The sequence below is a fragment of the Hypanus sabinus genome, chromosome 5 (assembly GCF_030144855.1).
Source record: "Hypanus sabinus isolate sHypSab1 chromosome 5, sHypSab1.hap1, whole genome shotgun sequence".
Classification (NCBI taxonomy): domain Eukaryota; kingdom Metazoa; phylum Chordata; class Chondrichthyes; order Myliobatiformes; family Dasyatidae; genus Hypanus; species Hypanus sabinus.
This window is the reverse complement of record NC_082710.1, coordinates 174,705,609-174,722,357: the sequence shown is the minus strand read 5'-3', so window position 1 is coordinate 174,722,357 and position 16,749 is coordinate 174,705,609. Positions and strand designations below refer to the sequence as shown.

The 16,749-nt window shown below is 42.4% G+C and overlaps 2 protein-coding genes across 2 annotated transcripts in view; both read right to left on the bottom strand.

Moving 5' to 3' along the window:
• LOC132394830 (uncharacterized) overlaps nt 1-1,648 on the bottom strand; it is a 45,135-nt gene extending 43,487 nt beyond the window's left edge. The window contains exon 1 of the mRNA XM_059971234.1: nt 1,242-1,648. Within this exon, the coding sequence (XP_059827217.1) occupies nt 1,242-1,648 (407 nt within the window). The remainder of the gene's footprint in view (nt 1-1,241) is intronic.
• A 5,253-nt stretch (nt 1,649-6,901) lies between these two features.
• Nucleotides 6,902-7,585, bottom strand: LOC132394829 (histone H1-like). Its single transcript, XM_059971233.1, has one exon. The coding sequence runs from the start codon at nt 7,583-7,585 to the stop codon at nt 6,902-6,904; it is 684 nt and encodes a 227-aa protein (XP_059827216.1).
• Nucleotides 7,586-16,749: the final 9,164 nt, after the last annotated feature.

Genomic DNA, 16,749 nt, shown 5'->3' with positions numbered 1-16,749 from the left:
CCAGACTCCCGAAGTGACCGTCCGTCAGCTGGCGACTTGGCGGACACAACACACAAGGATGGAAGCGAAGGCCAGATGGCCCATGGCTCTGAGCGTGAGGAGCCGGGTCTGAACTGCAGACTGGGGCAGGTGTTATCTTTGGAGAACGGGGGATGTGCACATGGTTTAAACGGGCGTACGGGAAACACTGGTGGGGAAGAAGCCTCGGGTAAACTGGGATGGAAAAACAGGCTGCAAGGTCCCTTACAAAGGATAAAGAAACAACTACACAAGGCGGTGGGAAGGGCTTTAAAGAAATACCGAGTACTCAATAGCAAGGCAAAGGAAACCCGTTCTAGGTAATTAAAACAACACTTACAAAATGCTGGTGGAACGCAGGGTCCAGACGAAGGGTCTCGGCCCGAAACGACGACAGCGCTTCTCCCGATAGTTGCTGCCTGGCCTGCTGCGTCCCACCAGCATTTTGTGTGTGTTGCTTGAATTTCCAGCATCTGATTTCCTCGTGCCTAGGTGATTAAAACGTTTAAACAAAATGTACACGCCTTAGGATTTTAAAGATTTTTCAGTTGTGACTAAACGAAACCGCTCTATCGAAATATTGGCAATATGGGCAATCCCGCCCCTGCAAAGATTGAGGGGCGAAATTGCGGGTAATCGTCGGAAATTTTCTGTCTCTAGTTAAATAATTGCAGCCCACTAAGTCTGTTACGAATTAATGTAACAATATGAAAGCGGACCTGGATGAGGCCACCAATGAATTCAGTGGCCGATTAATTTCGTGCAAGCCTGTCCAGTGTTATTTATAACATATTATAAAATAAAATCAAAACCGATATTTTTAAACTACACCAACAGATCCGTTTTAAATCATGAATCATGTAAGTGAAAATCACTCAGCAAACTTGTTTGAATAACTTGCCCCGCTTTTTTTCAGTTGTCAAGGGAACATGATCTAAATAGACCCTTAAAATATTTCCGCGAAAAGCAGATAAAATCAAAGCATTTAAATCACGGTTTTCATCTATTGATTAACTGAACTGCAAACATCCAGATATTTAAATAGAGAATTTGGCCGTCGTGAGTTTTCAGAAAATTGCGTTTGTCTTGCTCAGGCGCTGTCGTTGGACTCGATACTAAAGTATGTACTGCTCATGCTGTAGGTATAGCCGCGTTTTGGACTGGGCGAGTGGCTCTTAAAAGAACCGTTTGGCGATTTAATCACATCTTTCAATCGAATCTACTTTGAGCTCGTATACTTGGTGACGGCTTTTGTGCCTTCCGAGACGGCGTGTTTAGCCAGTTCCCCAGGAAGCAGAAGACGGACGGCGCTCTGGATCTCCCGGGAGGAGATGGTCTGGCGGCGGGTGTAATGCACCAAGCGGGAAGCCTCGGAAGCGATGCGCTCGAAGATGTCGCTGACGAATGAGTGGATGACACTCATGGCCTTGGAAGAAATACCAGTGTCTGGGTGGACCTGCTTCAGAACCTTGTAGATATAGATGCTGTAGCTCTCCTTCCGGTTCCTCTTGTGCTTCCTATTGCCTTTCCTGCTCATTTTCATAGCAGTTTTCTTAGCGCCCTTTTTGGAAACGACGCCTTTACCTCCGCCTGCCGTGGCGCCGGTAGAACCCGAAACAGCAGTTGGCATTGCCTGACTCTTGCTCACTTACACGCTAAAAAAAATCCAGCATTATTTATTCGGCTGCTTCTCTCTGTCTTATATATACAGAGCTATGGAAATAATCAAAGCACGATGCAAATGAAGGATGACAGACTGTCCGTTCCGATTGGTTACTTTGTGCAAACCTCTGAGTACACGTGGTCTGGTTTCGCTACTTCACCCGCCACGGCGTTTGTTTTGCAAGAAATTCAGATTGAAAGAATTTCAGGAGAGGGAGAAAAAAATTTTTAAAATAATGTTTAGGATGAAAATACATCCCTGACCATCTTTACAATGAATTAACATTACAAATAACAGAAATACTAACATTGGGAGATGAACACGAGGAAATCTGCAGATGCTGGAAATTCAAACAACAGCACACACAAAATGCTGGTGGAACACAGCAAGCTAGGCAGCATCTATAGGGAGATGAAAACGTTTTGCTTACATCGATGGAGTTTTACATGAATTGAGGACGTTTGGTGATAAAACTGGGTCAAGATGAGGAATAATGAGGGGGCTGTGGGTGAGGGGAAAGAAGGGAACAAGAAAGGAGTAGGATCCTGAAAAACGTTTTCTTGTATTTACTGTGTACTGTACCAGCAGTTATGGTCGAAATGACAATAAAAAGTGACTTGACTAGTTAAGTGAGGAGAGATCAAACCAGCAAAGGAACTTTTTCCAGCATTTTCTATTTTATCTCAGAATCTAGCAACAGTAATACTTTGTTTTACGATGCAATTTAATTAAATCCGGGTAATGGAAAGATACTACAGTAACTAAAACATAGTGCTTAGACAGAAAATACAACAGAGGACATTACTTAATAAACAAAAAATGCAAATTGTCTTCTCTGTCTGCTTATCGCTCCACTGGAGTTGACTACGGATATGGACTCATAAAGCATTGGCCCTTTGGCCGATACTGGCCTGTGATGGTGTACTACAATCTGCCATTAACGCTACTTTCCCTGCATTTTTCTCTCTATTCAAATCTCTTTTGGAAGTTACAATCAAACTCAGGTCAGTTATTGTCTGAAGGGCCTCAACGTGTCTTATGATTCGGCCGAGTAGCTTCTGTGCAGAGGATACAGATGATGGATTCTGAAGAAGGAACGTATTGGAAATATTTAGTTAATCTCCTCCGTCTGCGTCATTAACTCTCTCATCAATACAGACTAGCGCTCCTTTACAGTAGGCGGTCCCTACTAAATTTGTGACTGATTGCGTCACTGCCTCTCCAACCAATAGTTTAAATTCTTCAGAAACCCCCTATTAAAAGGAATCCAAGCTCAAAATATTGCGAAGGCTGTAACTGGAAATAAATCCGAGAATGCTGTAAATACCAAAATTGTTTAGGAATATTCAGATTATTCGGTAATAAAAGTGATGTTGCTAGTAGATCTGCTGCCTCGCAGCTCTAGAGACCCACATTCAATCCCGGCGTCTGGAAATCGATGAGAATCTTATATATTCTTCTCTTCACTGTACGAGATCTCCCCCTCCCCTGGTGCTCCAGTTTCCTCCAATATGCCAAACACATAGGTACATTAATTGGTCGCTGGAAATTGCCCCTAGTTGTAATTAAGTAGTCGAAAGAATTGAAGCTCTAGAGACCCACATTCAATCCTGGCCTCTGGAAATCAATGAGGATTTTATATATTTTTTGCTTCACTGCACGAGATTTCCCCCTCCCCTCCCCCGGTTCTCTGGTTTCCTCCAATATGCCAAACACATTGGTACATTAATTGGTCGCTGGAAATTGCCCCTAGTTGTAATTAAGTAGTCAAAAGAATTGAAGGGAATTTACAGGGAAGAGTGGAGAAAACATGAGATTGGTTTAGGATTAGTGTAAATTTGTGCTTAGTGGTTTGCATGGAAATGGTGGATTGAAGAATTATCTCTCGACTTGTGGGACTCCTTAAACTGAACCATTAACGTCATCAATTTATTAGCAACACACACAAAATGCTGGAGGAACTCAGCAGGCCAGGCAGCATCTATGGAAAAAAAGTACAGGTAAAGTTCGGGCTTAGACCCTTCACTTCATTTTCAGAGCCATTTGATTGTCCTGTGAAATCTGGGCAGTTTGGGGTTATACTCCTTAACGCTCAGCATGGGTGATAACCATATTGAATTACATAATATTTCACAGGGTAGATGCTGAGTTATTACTAGTGGGAATCACGAAGTCACTTTGCGGAGGCTGGGCATTTAACAAAGCTACGCAGAATCTTCAGCACTATACTTCTCTGAAGTTCTTTGAGGGTGGAGGCCAAATACTTAACTACATAAAGGTCAGAATTAAATTATTATAGGGAGCTTACACAGAATATAGTGAATGGTGATGTAAGTTTGAGTAAACTGGGCATATTGATTTTGGTTTCGTACATTTTATTGTCTTAAATGTGCTTCTTCATATTAAAATGTATTTGTAACCCATAGGGCAATTACTCCCTCTTCATCTCCACTTTTCCTTCTGAACAACATCCAATACAGGTCCAGGGTCATTAAACACTCTGCGTATTGCATGTTAAGCTTTTCATTTCTTGTGTACCTCCTCTGGACCCTCTTCAGGGACAATTCATCCTTCCTCAGAATTGGGCCTAATTTCTCAAAATCTTCTTTAAATGTGCTAACATATGACATATGTTCAAAAATTTAAAACGTTTTAAAAGAGACAAGGCAATTTGTCCACATTAAACTCTTCAATACACTTAAAGTAGCGCTGGATTAGTTTTATTTGATTGAAACAGACAACATCTCGGAATTTAAATTAATAAAGCGCCTCATTTTTATATTGGAGAAAACGAAATGTTTGCCCATGCAGCTCTTGGTCGAACTTGGAGAAGGAGCAGGCAGTCTCTATGGGCATGGGTTTAGGGGGAAGTTCCGTCAGCATGGGCTCCCGCAATCCCTTGAATGTTCTGCAGGTAATTGAAATATGTTTTTATTTTAACTAACAGATCTAAGTGTGCGAGATATCATTGGCGCTGCGGGGGATCGTTCGATGTGGGGAGCCATGATCGCCCAAGCGTGTAACCCGCAAAGCACATGAAGAAGATTTTTATTTTAATTTGAAATCGTTGCTAGTTTTGTCACCCCGTATTACTGTATGTATTTTTATAACTGGATTGTGTCTTGCATGTTTGTAAAAAATACTCGTCTTTGGACCGCTCCGGGTGTTCCCACATTCCAAAGACTTACGGCTAGGATTCGTGAGTTGTGGCGCTGGAATCTTGGCGAGCTGCCCCCAGCACAATCCTCGCTGTTATGATTTGACGGAAACGACGCATTTCACTTTAAGTTTCGACCGATATTTGACAAATCAGGCTAATATTTTTTACGCTCGGTTCCCGTCTGCCTTTAAAGGAGCTACAATGAAGCAACTCGAGCAAGTTCAAACACGTCAGCGCTGGGGAAACCAACGCAAACACGAGAAAATCTGCAGATGCTGGAAATACAAGCAACACACACAAAATGCTGGTGGACCGCAGCAGGCCTGGCAGCATCTACAAGGAGAAGCACTGTCGACGTTTCCGGCCGAGACTCTTCGTTAGAACTGGCGAAGGGTCTCGGCCCGAAACGTCGACTGTACTTCGTCCTATAGATGCGGCCTGGCCGGCTGCGTTCCACCAGCGTTTTTTGTGTGTTGCTTCAGTTGTTTATGGTTTTACGGTCGAAAGGCGAGAGCAGTTGTGCATCAATGAATGTCTACAGCAAGACGTCACAAAACATCTTCCGTGACGATACACGCCTGACATCTCTGCAATGTACCGCGGGTATCCAACAACTAAAGCGAATATGTTAACATAAAGGAGAGCTTCCCTTGACTCTGATTTGGACCATGTCTGTATCAGACCTCGTCACTAACAAAATTTGACTGCATTCATGATATCCCAGACCAAATCCCGCCATTTTCCTACCCAGGTGGCCTGTTCATAAAAACTTCATCTAATTTCTAACTCCGAACGTCGATTATCTATTTCCTTCCACAGATGCCGCTCAGTCGCCGCGGTGCTAGAGCAGTTTGATTTTATTAAATACTGCGCCCGCAAGACTCTAGCATCTGCATCTCTTGTATATCCAGCTTACTTCTTAGTACGAGGTACAAAATATTCGGGGACAAAACGCTTTGTTCTAACTTATTCGGTAATAGTGCAGGTCAAACGAAAGGCTAGTGGAAACAGCTCTTATGTATGGATATGGGTGTGTTCTGGATTTGATAAAACGTATCCTTAACTGCCCTTTTGTATGAGGTAGGCGATCATGGTCTTTGCACGAATACTATTGTTTTGGCAATTTTTTCTATGGAAGCGGGGGTAAAAACAGTACGACTACAATTCAGAATCTGCCCGCTGATTGATTTTAAATCAATGACTCTTTCTTACTGGAGTGTGTAGATGCAGCTGGGCACACAGGGGTTTAAAAAAATAAATTGAGGACTTAACGCTTTATGAATTAAACATGTCGAGAAAAACGTTAAATTCAACATAAACGAATCACATTAGATTGAAATGCATTGAAAACTTATGAAATTGTACATTTAATATTTCAACCTGAATCACATGAAGGCAGCAATTCACAAAAAAATGCTGGAGGAACTGGTCCGGCAGCAGCTGTGGACGAAAATGGACGTTTCGGGCCGAGATCTTCATCGGCACGGTCCGGTCTTGCCGTGACACTTCGACTCCCCGTTTCCCTCTATAGATGCTGCCTAACCTGTTGAGTTACTCTAGCATTTTGTTTTCGAGTCGCTCGAGTTTTCCAGTTTCTGCGGTCTCATTATAAAGGTTGGTTCTAATTTCGGAAAGGAAAATTTCAAATTTATTGTGTAGAGCTTTCATGAGATGGAGTTTTAAACTTCTATTGGTATGTTATTTATTCAATAAAAATTTAAAATCCCTTCAGTTGAAGCATTTCATAATAGTTCTGAATTTTCCTTTCCTTAATTTGAACCTACTTTCGTAATGAAGACCTAAGCAGTAAAAGGGAAATAATAGTCACGGGAAACATGAAGTAAAGACAGAATCGGTAACGTTGCTGAGAAGTGACAATTAGCTAGTTTCATAACTTATGCCTACAAAGAGAAGGGAGAGGTGGAGTGAACCTTAATCATTTCTGTTAGGTGTTTCTAAACACAAGTAAACAACCATACACGATTTATTTTCTCTTTATTTGATCAAAAAATCATTAGCACATATGTCTGTTACGTCAGATTAACATAATGTATACTGTTTCAGCTCATGTCTGAGTCATTGTGTTTGGATGGAGTCGGTTTCACATCCAAACCTGTCGGGTTCACACTCTGCGATGGGCTCTTCGCAGCCTCCTTCGGCTTTCTCGAGACCCGGCGGATCGCCAGCACCTTCTTCACCCGGACGGCTTTCCAGCGGGTCGACCTTTTCACGGCGCCGTACTTCTTACGGTGCCTGTCCAGTCTCTTCATCCGCTGGCACCTCTTCCTGCTTGTCGCCTTCAGCCTTCGGGACTTCCTAGCCATCGACTTCTTGGTTAGCACCATCTTGGGAGTTTCTGCCGTCGTTTCCTCCAGACTGTTGCTAAGCTTGGCCGAGCCCGAGGCTTCAGAGCCCGCCGTTTGCTCCAGCGATCCTTTGCTAGGCCGGCTGCGCACAGTTCGATTGACCCGCGAGTTACTGCGGGCCAGGTTATAGCCGCTGGGCGACAGCATCTTCTTCATAGCAGCCACTGAGAGCCGGCGGCGCTCCTTGGTGGATGCCACCGCCTTCATGATATGCTCGGCCACCGTACAGCCGAACTTCTTGTGCCGGTACTGCCTCCGCTTCTTTTTCACGGCCGCCGCAATGTCCAGCACCTCTGCCTCGTCCAAAGGAGACGGTGATGGCGGTGCCGGGGCCGTCGCAGCAGAGACGCCGGTGCCCACCACTTCCGAATCTGCCATTCAGTAGCCGCTCACCCGCGTTGCTTCCGCCCTGCAGTTGCGGCCTCAGTGACGGCACCGGCCTGGCAGGGCGGCGGTTAAAGCGGCGGCGCGGACGCGGTAGACAACCGGCCTCCCGGTACCGCCCGAGGCAGCGCGGTTGTGCTTTCTCCTCTCCGAAAGTGGCTCGCGTTCAGCTCAAAATCGAGCACTCGGAAAGCCGCGCCTGTCGTCTACTTCCCACCCTGCACAATTTCTTGCCTAAGCGATGATTTGGAGTTTAGAAACGCTCTGGCGTCTTTCCTAACACTCCATCATTGCGCCGTGACACCTCAAAGGAACAGGCTTCTCCCATTTTCCGGGTTAGAACGTCGCACCTGTTCGATATTTCGTCTCCTGTTAAGCCTTAAACTTGCAGACGAAGAGTTGAGACTCATATTCCACAGGGCCCTATTGTTTTAATATCGTATGCAACCGGGAAATATCCTGCTAAGCATAGCCTCAGTAACACAACAACTTTGCGACGTGAAAGCTGAGTAAATCGGAGGAACCTGCTGCAACCAAAGATATTTTGCAGTTTTCATGATAAGACCATCATCCCCCAATCAATATTTTACTCATGGACGCTATAAGAGATCACAACGGCTTTGGACTAGGGCTTACCTCGCGATCGGAGAGTTCTACATCTTAGCTCGGGCATGGCAACTACCCTTTTAACCGAAAAGTCCTAAATTAACCTGATAGTTTAAGATTCATTTAGGTCCAATAGCACCTGTAGTGTGGACGTTATAAACACAAATCGCAGCCTTTCATTCCAATGTTCCTCAAGTCTTCGGCAAAATAACCACCTTCATCCCCAGATGGACATGTTGAAAATACCTGTTATCAGTAAGAACTCTGAAGCACGTTATCAATACAGCCTTTTCGGCGACAGTAGGGACACTAGAAACAAAGATGGATCACGACCTTCCGATTGGCAAATACTCGATGGAAAGCAGGCAAGGAGTGGCCTGATTCCAAATACATACGCCTCAAAGTCCAGTGCTGATACCACTATACCACCGGGCTGCATAATTTACAATTTACAAGGTGCGCATGTTAACTCGAGCTCTGCTCTTGGAAAAAAAGTCCCTTTCTACGAATGGCAATCTAACCTTATTTCAACTACCAAGCACCTTTGTCTAAACTTTAAAGCAGACACAAGCATTGCAATGACTGTTTTGCATTTGGCGTGTTCGGTGGAGATAACTGAACCCCTAAAAACATTTTCGAAAAATAAATCTTTCAAGAAACCACGTTTTCTCATATATAAGGTCAGAAATATATCTAATTCCCTCGCGACAAGCCAGACGCAGGTGAGCAGGTAATTCAACAACTTTACGGTAGCATCTTTGCCTCTTACAGTCATACAAATAAAATTACTGAATTCTGCAAAAAAAAACACAGCACATCACACCGCACACACAAAATGCTTGTAGAACACAGCAGGCCAGGCAGCATCTATAGGAGAAGCACTGTCGACGTTTCGCGCCAAGACCCTTCGTCAGGAAAATATGCAGAAGTCATCGACTGTGCTTTATTTCATGGATAAAAAGCTCAAAATGCTGGCAGAACTCAGCAGGCCAGACAGGAGTGAGCAATCCTGATGAAGGATTTGGGCCCGAAACATCGTTATTACCTCCTCCCATAGATGCTGTCTGGCCTGCTGAGTTCTGCCAGCATTTTGTGTTTTTTATTTATTTCGAGCATCTGCAGATTCGCTCGTGTTGCCTTTTCATTCCATAGATGCTGCCTTGCCTGCTGAGTTCCTCTAGCATTTTGTGTGTGCTGAGATGTGTTCCAGCTACGATTTGTTTAAGCTCGAAATATGCGCAAGTAAAACACATAACTTCGTTATTTATTCCGACTCACTTTGAACGACATCCACTTAACGTTTTTAAATGACTCTCAATAGGAAAATAACGAACCTTAGAGTTTTAGGGATGAAATTTAACACTTTGTGGTTCTGATTTTTATTTATCCCCGTCCATTTTCCGTCCAACAACATATTCTTCCCTGCTTAAAAATTACATCACGGTAGTTTTTACTTTTACGATTGCTTTTAAATTCGCTTAACAGGCTGAGAGGATCATTTAAAATGAAAGTAACTGGGCAAATCAATTATTGCCTTGGCAGATTACTGTAAATTTCCTGGACTTAAAACATGATCTAGAACTTTATTTTTCACAGTTCGCTGCACTATCCCCACTGGTTTCACCAAAATGTCGAAAAATTTCAAAAGAAAAAATTGGTTCTCATTTTTGATTCTCGTGTACTTTTATCAAATACTTTGAACCTCAACAGACCAATTACATTGAAAACGAGAAAATAGTCTTTATCTGCTGGAAAGACTGTACTCAATGCTGTCAACACATACTTTAAAAATAAATAATTAAACGGAAGATTGAATGGGCTCCTCTTCAGTGAGGATATAATAGTTAACGCGCAACTCCACCTTTAAATTTAGGAAGATCGATATTACAAATACATTTGTGAAATAAATCACGAGTAAAACACAGAATGGAAATCTAACCACCATTGCTCCTGTACTGCGCTGTTGACATCATGCGATTAGGAATTGAGTTAAGGTCAAAGGTTAGATGTTGAGGTTAATGTGTGAGGCCAGGCTATGAAGGTTAGAAGATGGGGAAATATAATAGTTGGATTTGGAATTAATGTTAAGTTCAGCATTGGTGAAAGTTAGTGTTTAAAAAGTTATGAAGTTGCAAACTCCGAAGTCATTAGAATCCTTCAATAAATGAATTGAATGAAAATACACTCGAATTAACTGTTTTGTGATCAGATTCCTCAGATTGGAAATAAGATCAAACCTGAATGCATGCACTGTTTATGTTGTGGTATATGGGTTGTCCATTCCTCTGGTGAAGGGGACCTGCTGTGTCCATTCCGGGACAGCTCACTCATTTTTGGTCACCAGTGGACACTCAGCTCTCACCCCCGGTACATCGCTTCGACAGGTGAGCTAAACCCGGGGAGGATAGCTGGCAGCCTCATACCTGGTGAAAAAGTGGCATTGCTAACCCAGCCAGCATGCAAAGCCAGCTCCGGCGAACTGGGTGGAAAAGATCTACAGTGCGATCTGATGGCCGGGTAAGCTTTACTGTATCGTTTCGTGGAGAACGAAGAGCATGACAAGGCACAGAAGACATCGTGGTCTTCGACAGCAACCAAGTTTGTGACATTTCTTGGTACCACAGGACTCAAACTTCAAAGGTCTCAGAAAGGCAGCGTCCATTATTAAGGACCCCCAGCACCCAGGGCATGCCCTCTTCTCATTGTTACCATCAGATAGTAGATTCAGAAGCCTGGAGGCACACACTCAGTGATTCAGGAACAGCTTCTTCACCTCTGCCATCTGATTCCTAAATGGACATTGAAGCTTTGGACACTACCTCACTTTTTAAAATACACAGGATTTCTGGTTTTGTACATTTAAAAAAAACCTATTCAATATATATAATTAATTAATTATTATTATTTTCTCTCTCTGCTGGATTTTGTATTGTATTGAACTGCTGCTGCTAAGCTCACAAATTTCACGTCGCATGCCGGTGATAATAAATCTGATTCTGATTCTGATTAAAAACTCCCCCGCACTGGTATCCTGTCATTGTCGGATTTGATGGACTCTTAATTCAACTTAAGTGCATCTGAAGAGTTTCATTAATGCGCTGATTAGACAAAACTGTGAAAGGCCATGATTCTCAGAATGGCTACACATATTGCCTTGTAATTTTGCAGTTTGTATTACAAAAACCACTATAATTTTAAAGTGGACTACGGTGAAGGGTCTTGACTGCTTGGAGTTCCATATGTTCATAGTTGCTGCCTTACCTGCTGAGTTCTGCCAGCACTTTGTGCACGTTGCCCACAGTTAAAAGTTCGTTTGGCTAGTTTCTGGAGAATATTTCCTGAGTCAAGAATGGAATAAAAGTTGTTTAAAACCTATAGGTTTTGACAGATTTAATTTATGTGTTTATTGTTTTTTAGATTTGATTAAGATCAAATCTAAATTCCGGTTAATAAGCATTTCTAGGCTAAACTATGGTATTTTCAACATTGCAGAGATAAATTTGAGATCTCAGATAAAAAGCCAATTGTGCCCAAGCAACATTCTAAAGTCAGTCGGACTGAAGGTGCTGAAATCGGGTTTCTGGTTTCCCGTCTTATTAAAAAAAATCCTGGAATGAAGCCTTGTTATTGAATTAGTCGCATCGTAGCCTCAAAAAAATAAAAAGACAAGGCGCGGAAGGACGCCAAATAATAGACTAATACGTGCCAATGAATTATTGATTTTTTTGTTATTTCTATATTTTATTAAACCGAGACAATCTTCCAATGATGTCTTAATGCAAACCACCTTCTGTTTTCTCCGATTTGCGGTGCGTCGCTGTGAGTATTGCAGGGGATCGTCAGCGGTATGCTTTAAGCCCATTGGTTAAAAGTCTGACTTCTGATTGGCTACACGCCGAGGGTACATTTTCAATCCTTTTATGCAAATGAGGGTTGCGGTTATATCACAAACGGTTTTGCTGTCGGCCGTTGGCCGACATGAATTCACAAACCTGGCCACGAGATCAAATTAAATCGTCAAAGCTCTCATAAATTTGAATGGCCTGAAATGACATTAATATATCCTAAATACTGTTTAATAGGACAATTTCAAACTGCACATTTGTTTGACATTAGAGGAAAATTCCTGATATAGTGTCAGCTATATTTAAAATTAAGGAACAGCTTTTCCCCTCTACCATCAGATTTCTGAGTGGACCTCACTATTTTATTTTATTTCAGTTCTTGTATTATTTATTTAAATTAACTATTTAATACAAAAATATACATATATACTTCCAGTATTTCTTTTCTCATGCATTGCAAAGTTGCTGCTGCAAAGTTAACAAATTTCATGACATGTACTAGTGATAGTAAACCTGATTCTGATTCTGAATTCAGAACTCTGATCAAAGTGCAGCAAAATGCTCCTGATTCATTTCTGTAAGATTTTCTGAAATAAGTGTGTAATTCCATTCACTCCAAAACACTGAGGTAACCCTGGTCAAGGGTTCTGACATAACCCTAAGTAACTAGTTGCAAGACAACCTGAGTTCCCCTCCATAGATGCTGCCTAATTTGCTGGGTTATTCCAGTGCTCTGTGTGTTAACCCAACACATAGCTAGGTGCCTTGTTGGGCTTGACAAGTCCTGTGTTCATGAGCATGATGCTGCACAGCGAGAACCATCAATTTGCACTCAGGAACGTGGTCCAAAAATCTGTTTTCTTACTTGGCTATGTTCTTTTTTCTCCTTTCTCGATATTTTGAATGCATATGTATATTTTGGCACCTTGGCCCCGGGGAACGCTGTCTTGTTCAGCTGTATTCATGACAATATAATGACGATTAAGCTTGATTTGTTTTGATATAGCTTGGCTGCCAAGAATATATTGGCTGTACAAAAATTTATATTTCCAGTCATCTTAAGTTCTTCAGCTTTTGTTGTGTTGTCTGGATACTGCATTTTGAGAGGGAAAAGTATAACTCACATGTATCTGTATCGCAATGGACTAAAAGGATTTACAGAGGCACGAGAGAGCAGCTTGCCCAGGTGGATTGGAGGAGGATGCTGGTGGGGATGATAGTAGAGCAGAGGTGTCTAAAGGTTCTGGGAATAGTTCACAAGGTGCTGGATAGACATGTCCCACAGAGGTTTTGAAATGGCAGGGCTAGGCAATCGTGGCTGACAAGGGAAGTTAAAGACAACATAAAAGCCAAGGAAAGGGCATATAAGGTGGCAAAAGTGAGTGGAAAGTTGGATGATTGGGAAGCTTTTAAAATCCAACAACAGGTAACTAAAAATAGATATTAGAAGGGAAAAGATTAAATATGAGAGCAAACGAGCCAATAACATAAAGCAGGACACTAAAAGATTTTTCAGTATTATAGAAACATAGCAAACCTACAGCACAATACAGGCCCTTCTGCCCACAAAGCTGTGCCGAACATGTCCCTATCTTAGAAATTACTAGACTTCCCCACAGCCCTCTGTTTCTCTAAGCTCCATGCACCTATCCAAAAGTCTCTTAAAAGATGCCTCCACCACTGTTATCAAGAGTAAATGGGAGGTGAGAATCAATATTGGACCACAGGAAATGATACTGGTGAGGTAGTAACGGGGGACAAAGAAATAACAGATGGGTACTTTGCATCATCTTCACTATGGAAGACACTAGCAGCGCGCCAGAAGTCCATGAGTATCAGGTAGCCAGAGAGAGAGCCATCGCTATTATAAAGGGAAAAGTGCCAGGCAAGCTCAAAGGTCTTTGAGCCATTGATTGTGCAGATAGTCAGAGGCTTTTTCCCAGAGCTGAAATGGCTAGCACGAGAAGGCAGAGTTTTTAGATGCTTGGAAGTAGGTACAGAGGAGTTATCGGGGTATGCGTTTTTCTCAGAGGGTGGTGAGTGTGTAGAATGGGCTGCTGGTGATGGTGGTGGAGGCGGATACGATAGGGTCTTTTAAGAGGTATATGGAGCTCAGAAAAATGGAGGGTTATGTTAGGGCGTGCCAGCGGTAGAGGCAGCACCTCTTGGTCGAGTTCTGCTTGCAGAACCATCCCCTGGCTGAGCTGAAGCATCTGTTCTGGGGTCATGTGGCTCCGACCCTTGCTCCTGTTCCAGCCCCTGTTGTGGCAGCTGTTGCTGCCCCTACCGCTGGCACACCCTCAGCCACCTCTATTATTTCTGTGTCATCGGGGAGTTCTGGATAAGGAGGTGTGGCTGCTATTCAAGGATATAGTCCCGAGCCGAGTGTCCCTCTGCCTTCTGAGGGGATCAGGTTTTCTTCTTTCTTAGGTTTAACCTTTAAGTGGTGATGCCTCTTCCCATTTACTAAACCACCACATCATATGTTCTAAGTCCCAGTTTCAATCCCCTTTCCCAACTTCTGTTTTGTGTCTCCATTACTGAATTTTCTTTAGATTGAAAGACCCACCATATAGCCGTTCACCACAAATCACTTGAGTGTGTTCCAGAGTAGCTGCTGTCCCCAGTTTCCAACCAAATCTTGTTGGCGGGTGAACCTGGGGGAACCAATGGGTCACCTAGAGGTTGTTTACTCTTCTTATAATTATCTACCTTTCTTTGCATATACTTATACATTGGCCTTGGTTAGTGGATTAACTGGATGGGCCCAGGTGGACGATCTACCTCCGGGAGACCTTTTCAATTTTCAGGCCGAGACTTTCAAAGTCTACCATCTTCCTCTACAGATCTCACCTAGGGATCCACTGATTAAGTAGAGTTCCTTACGTATTCATGATAGATCAAATATATAAATTGACTTTTCCCTTTTCTTTCCTTTGCCTCCCCCCCACTCCCATCTCATAAAAAACTGGAATCTAATGAAAGAATGAAATTGCAGAAGACAATGTGAATAATGGAACAGGAGAGGCAGCATGTAGTTATGAAGGAAAATCATGCTTCATTTCATGCTTGATTAATATCTTTGAGGTTGCGATTAGTGGAAAGGTTAGGAGGAGCCAGTTGAAGTATGCTTTTATATGTAGAAGGATCTCAGTAAAGTCCTGCACTGGAGACTGGTGAACAGTTTTAGAAAATACTGGGCTAATAGATAAATAGTTCCCTGTCATCTTTCTTACCCTACCCACCCTGTGTTAAATAGTGCGGTCATATTTGCTATCCTCAAATTTACAGGGATAATTTCAGCATCTGTTGGATTTTGGAAGATACTTCAACAGCCAAGTCACAAAAGTCTGGATTACAGATTGTCAGGTCCTTTGCAATCCTGTTTTTAAATTAGTTCTGCATTTTCCCACACTTGTCAGACCCTTGATCTCCAGTATTTCTTTTTTTTATTAACTTTAATTGTCATTCAGCTATCACATGAATACAGCCAAAGACAAAGGCGTTCCTCTGGAGCCTAGGTGCAAAACGCAGAACCAGCAGTCACACAGAGCACACGGCCCATACCACACATAGCATTTTTAGCAGAGAAACATCTTAGTATCCATCGGCGTCTTATGATCATAAGAACTAGTTAAAGGATGAACCTGGTTGGACCTTGAGTTGACCAAGCGCGATCCATTTTCTTCTGTGATACAGAGATGAAGCAGTTAGTTAATTCCTCTTCAATTTCATTATTTTCCATTATACAAATTTCACCTGTATATAAAAGGATCCACAATTACACTCTAAGACCCTGCCATCTGTTTTAACGTTACTTGCTAGAGTATAGTGGTACACTGTCCTGCCTTGCCAAAGCCGATGACAAGTCGAGTTTATTGTCGTGTGTACATCTGCAAAGGTGAAATGAAAATCTTATTTGCAGCAACATCACAGGCACATTGAATTATATAACCTGCATTCAAAATTCAGAGTGCATTTTATTCTCAAAGTACATACATGTCATCACAAACAACCCTGAGGTTCATTTCCTTGTGGGCATTCACAAGAAAAACATGAATTGAACAGAAATTGTACAGAAATCTTACAAGAAATAAAACACAATTAGAACAATAACAAAACTGATAAAAGTGATTGAGGAGTTGCTGAATGATAGAATGATACAGGTTGTATCAGTTGATTCAAGAACTAAATGGTTAAAGGGAAGTTCCTGAACCTGGTGGTATAGGACTTCAGTCTTCTGTGCCTTCACTGTGAGAAGATGGCATGGCCTGGATGGCAGGGATTTTTGACAATGGATGTTGTCTGTGGGCTGCCCATCATAATCCTCACTGATTTGATTTGATGGAAACAATGCACTTCACAGAATGTTTCTATGTAAACATGACAAATAAAGTTAAGCTTTCTTTCCTTCTAATATCTTTGTGAAAAGCCTGCCCCTGAGATCTCCTTAAATGTTTCCCTCCCCCACCCCCGGTAGGTATATGCATAGGGTTAGAGGGATATGGGTAAAGGTTGGGCAAATGGAACCAGCTTGGGTGTGCCAGAATGGACAAGTTTGGCCAAAGTCTGTGCTATATAACACCAAGAACATTAAAATCCTGTCCTCAATTTTTAGAGTCACTGCCAATTCGGTGATGGCTGCCCCATTATATGAAAGCTGTATAACTGTTATATACTTCTGTATACAGTATATTGCTACTAAAA

Excerpts from the sequence above, each read along its gene's own strand:
- LOC132394829 (XM_059971233.1), bottom strand. The coding sequence starts at position 7,585 with ATGGCAGATTCGGAAGTGGTGGGCACCGGCGTCTCTGCTGCGACGGCC.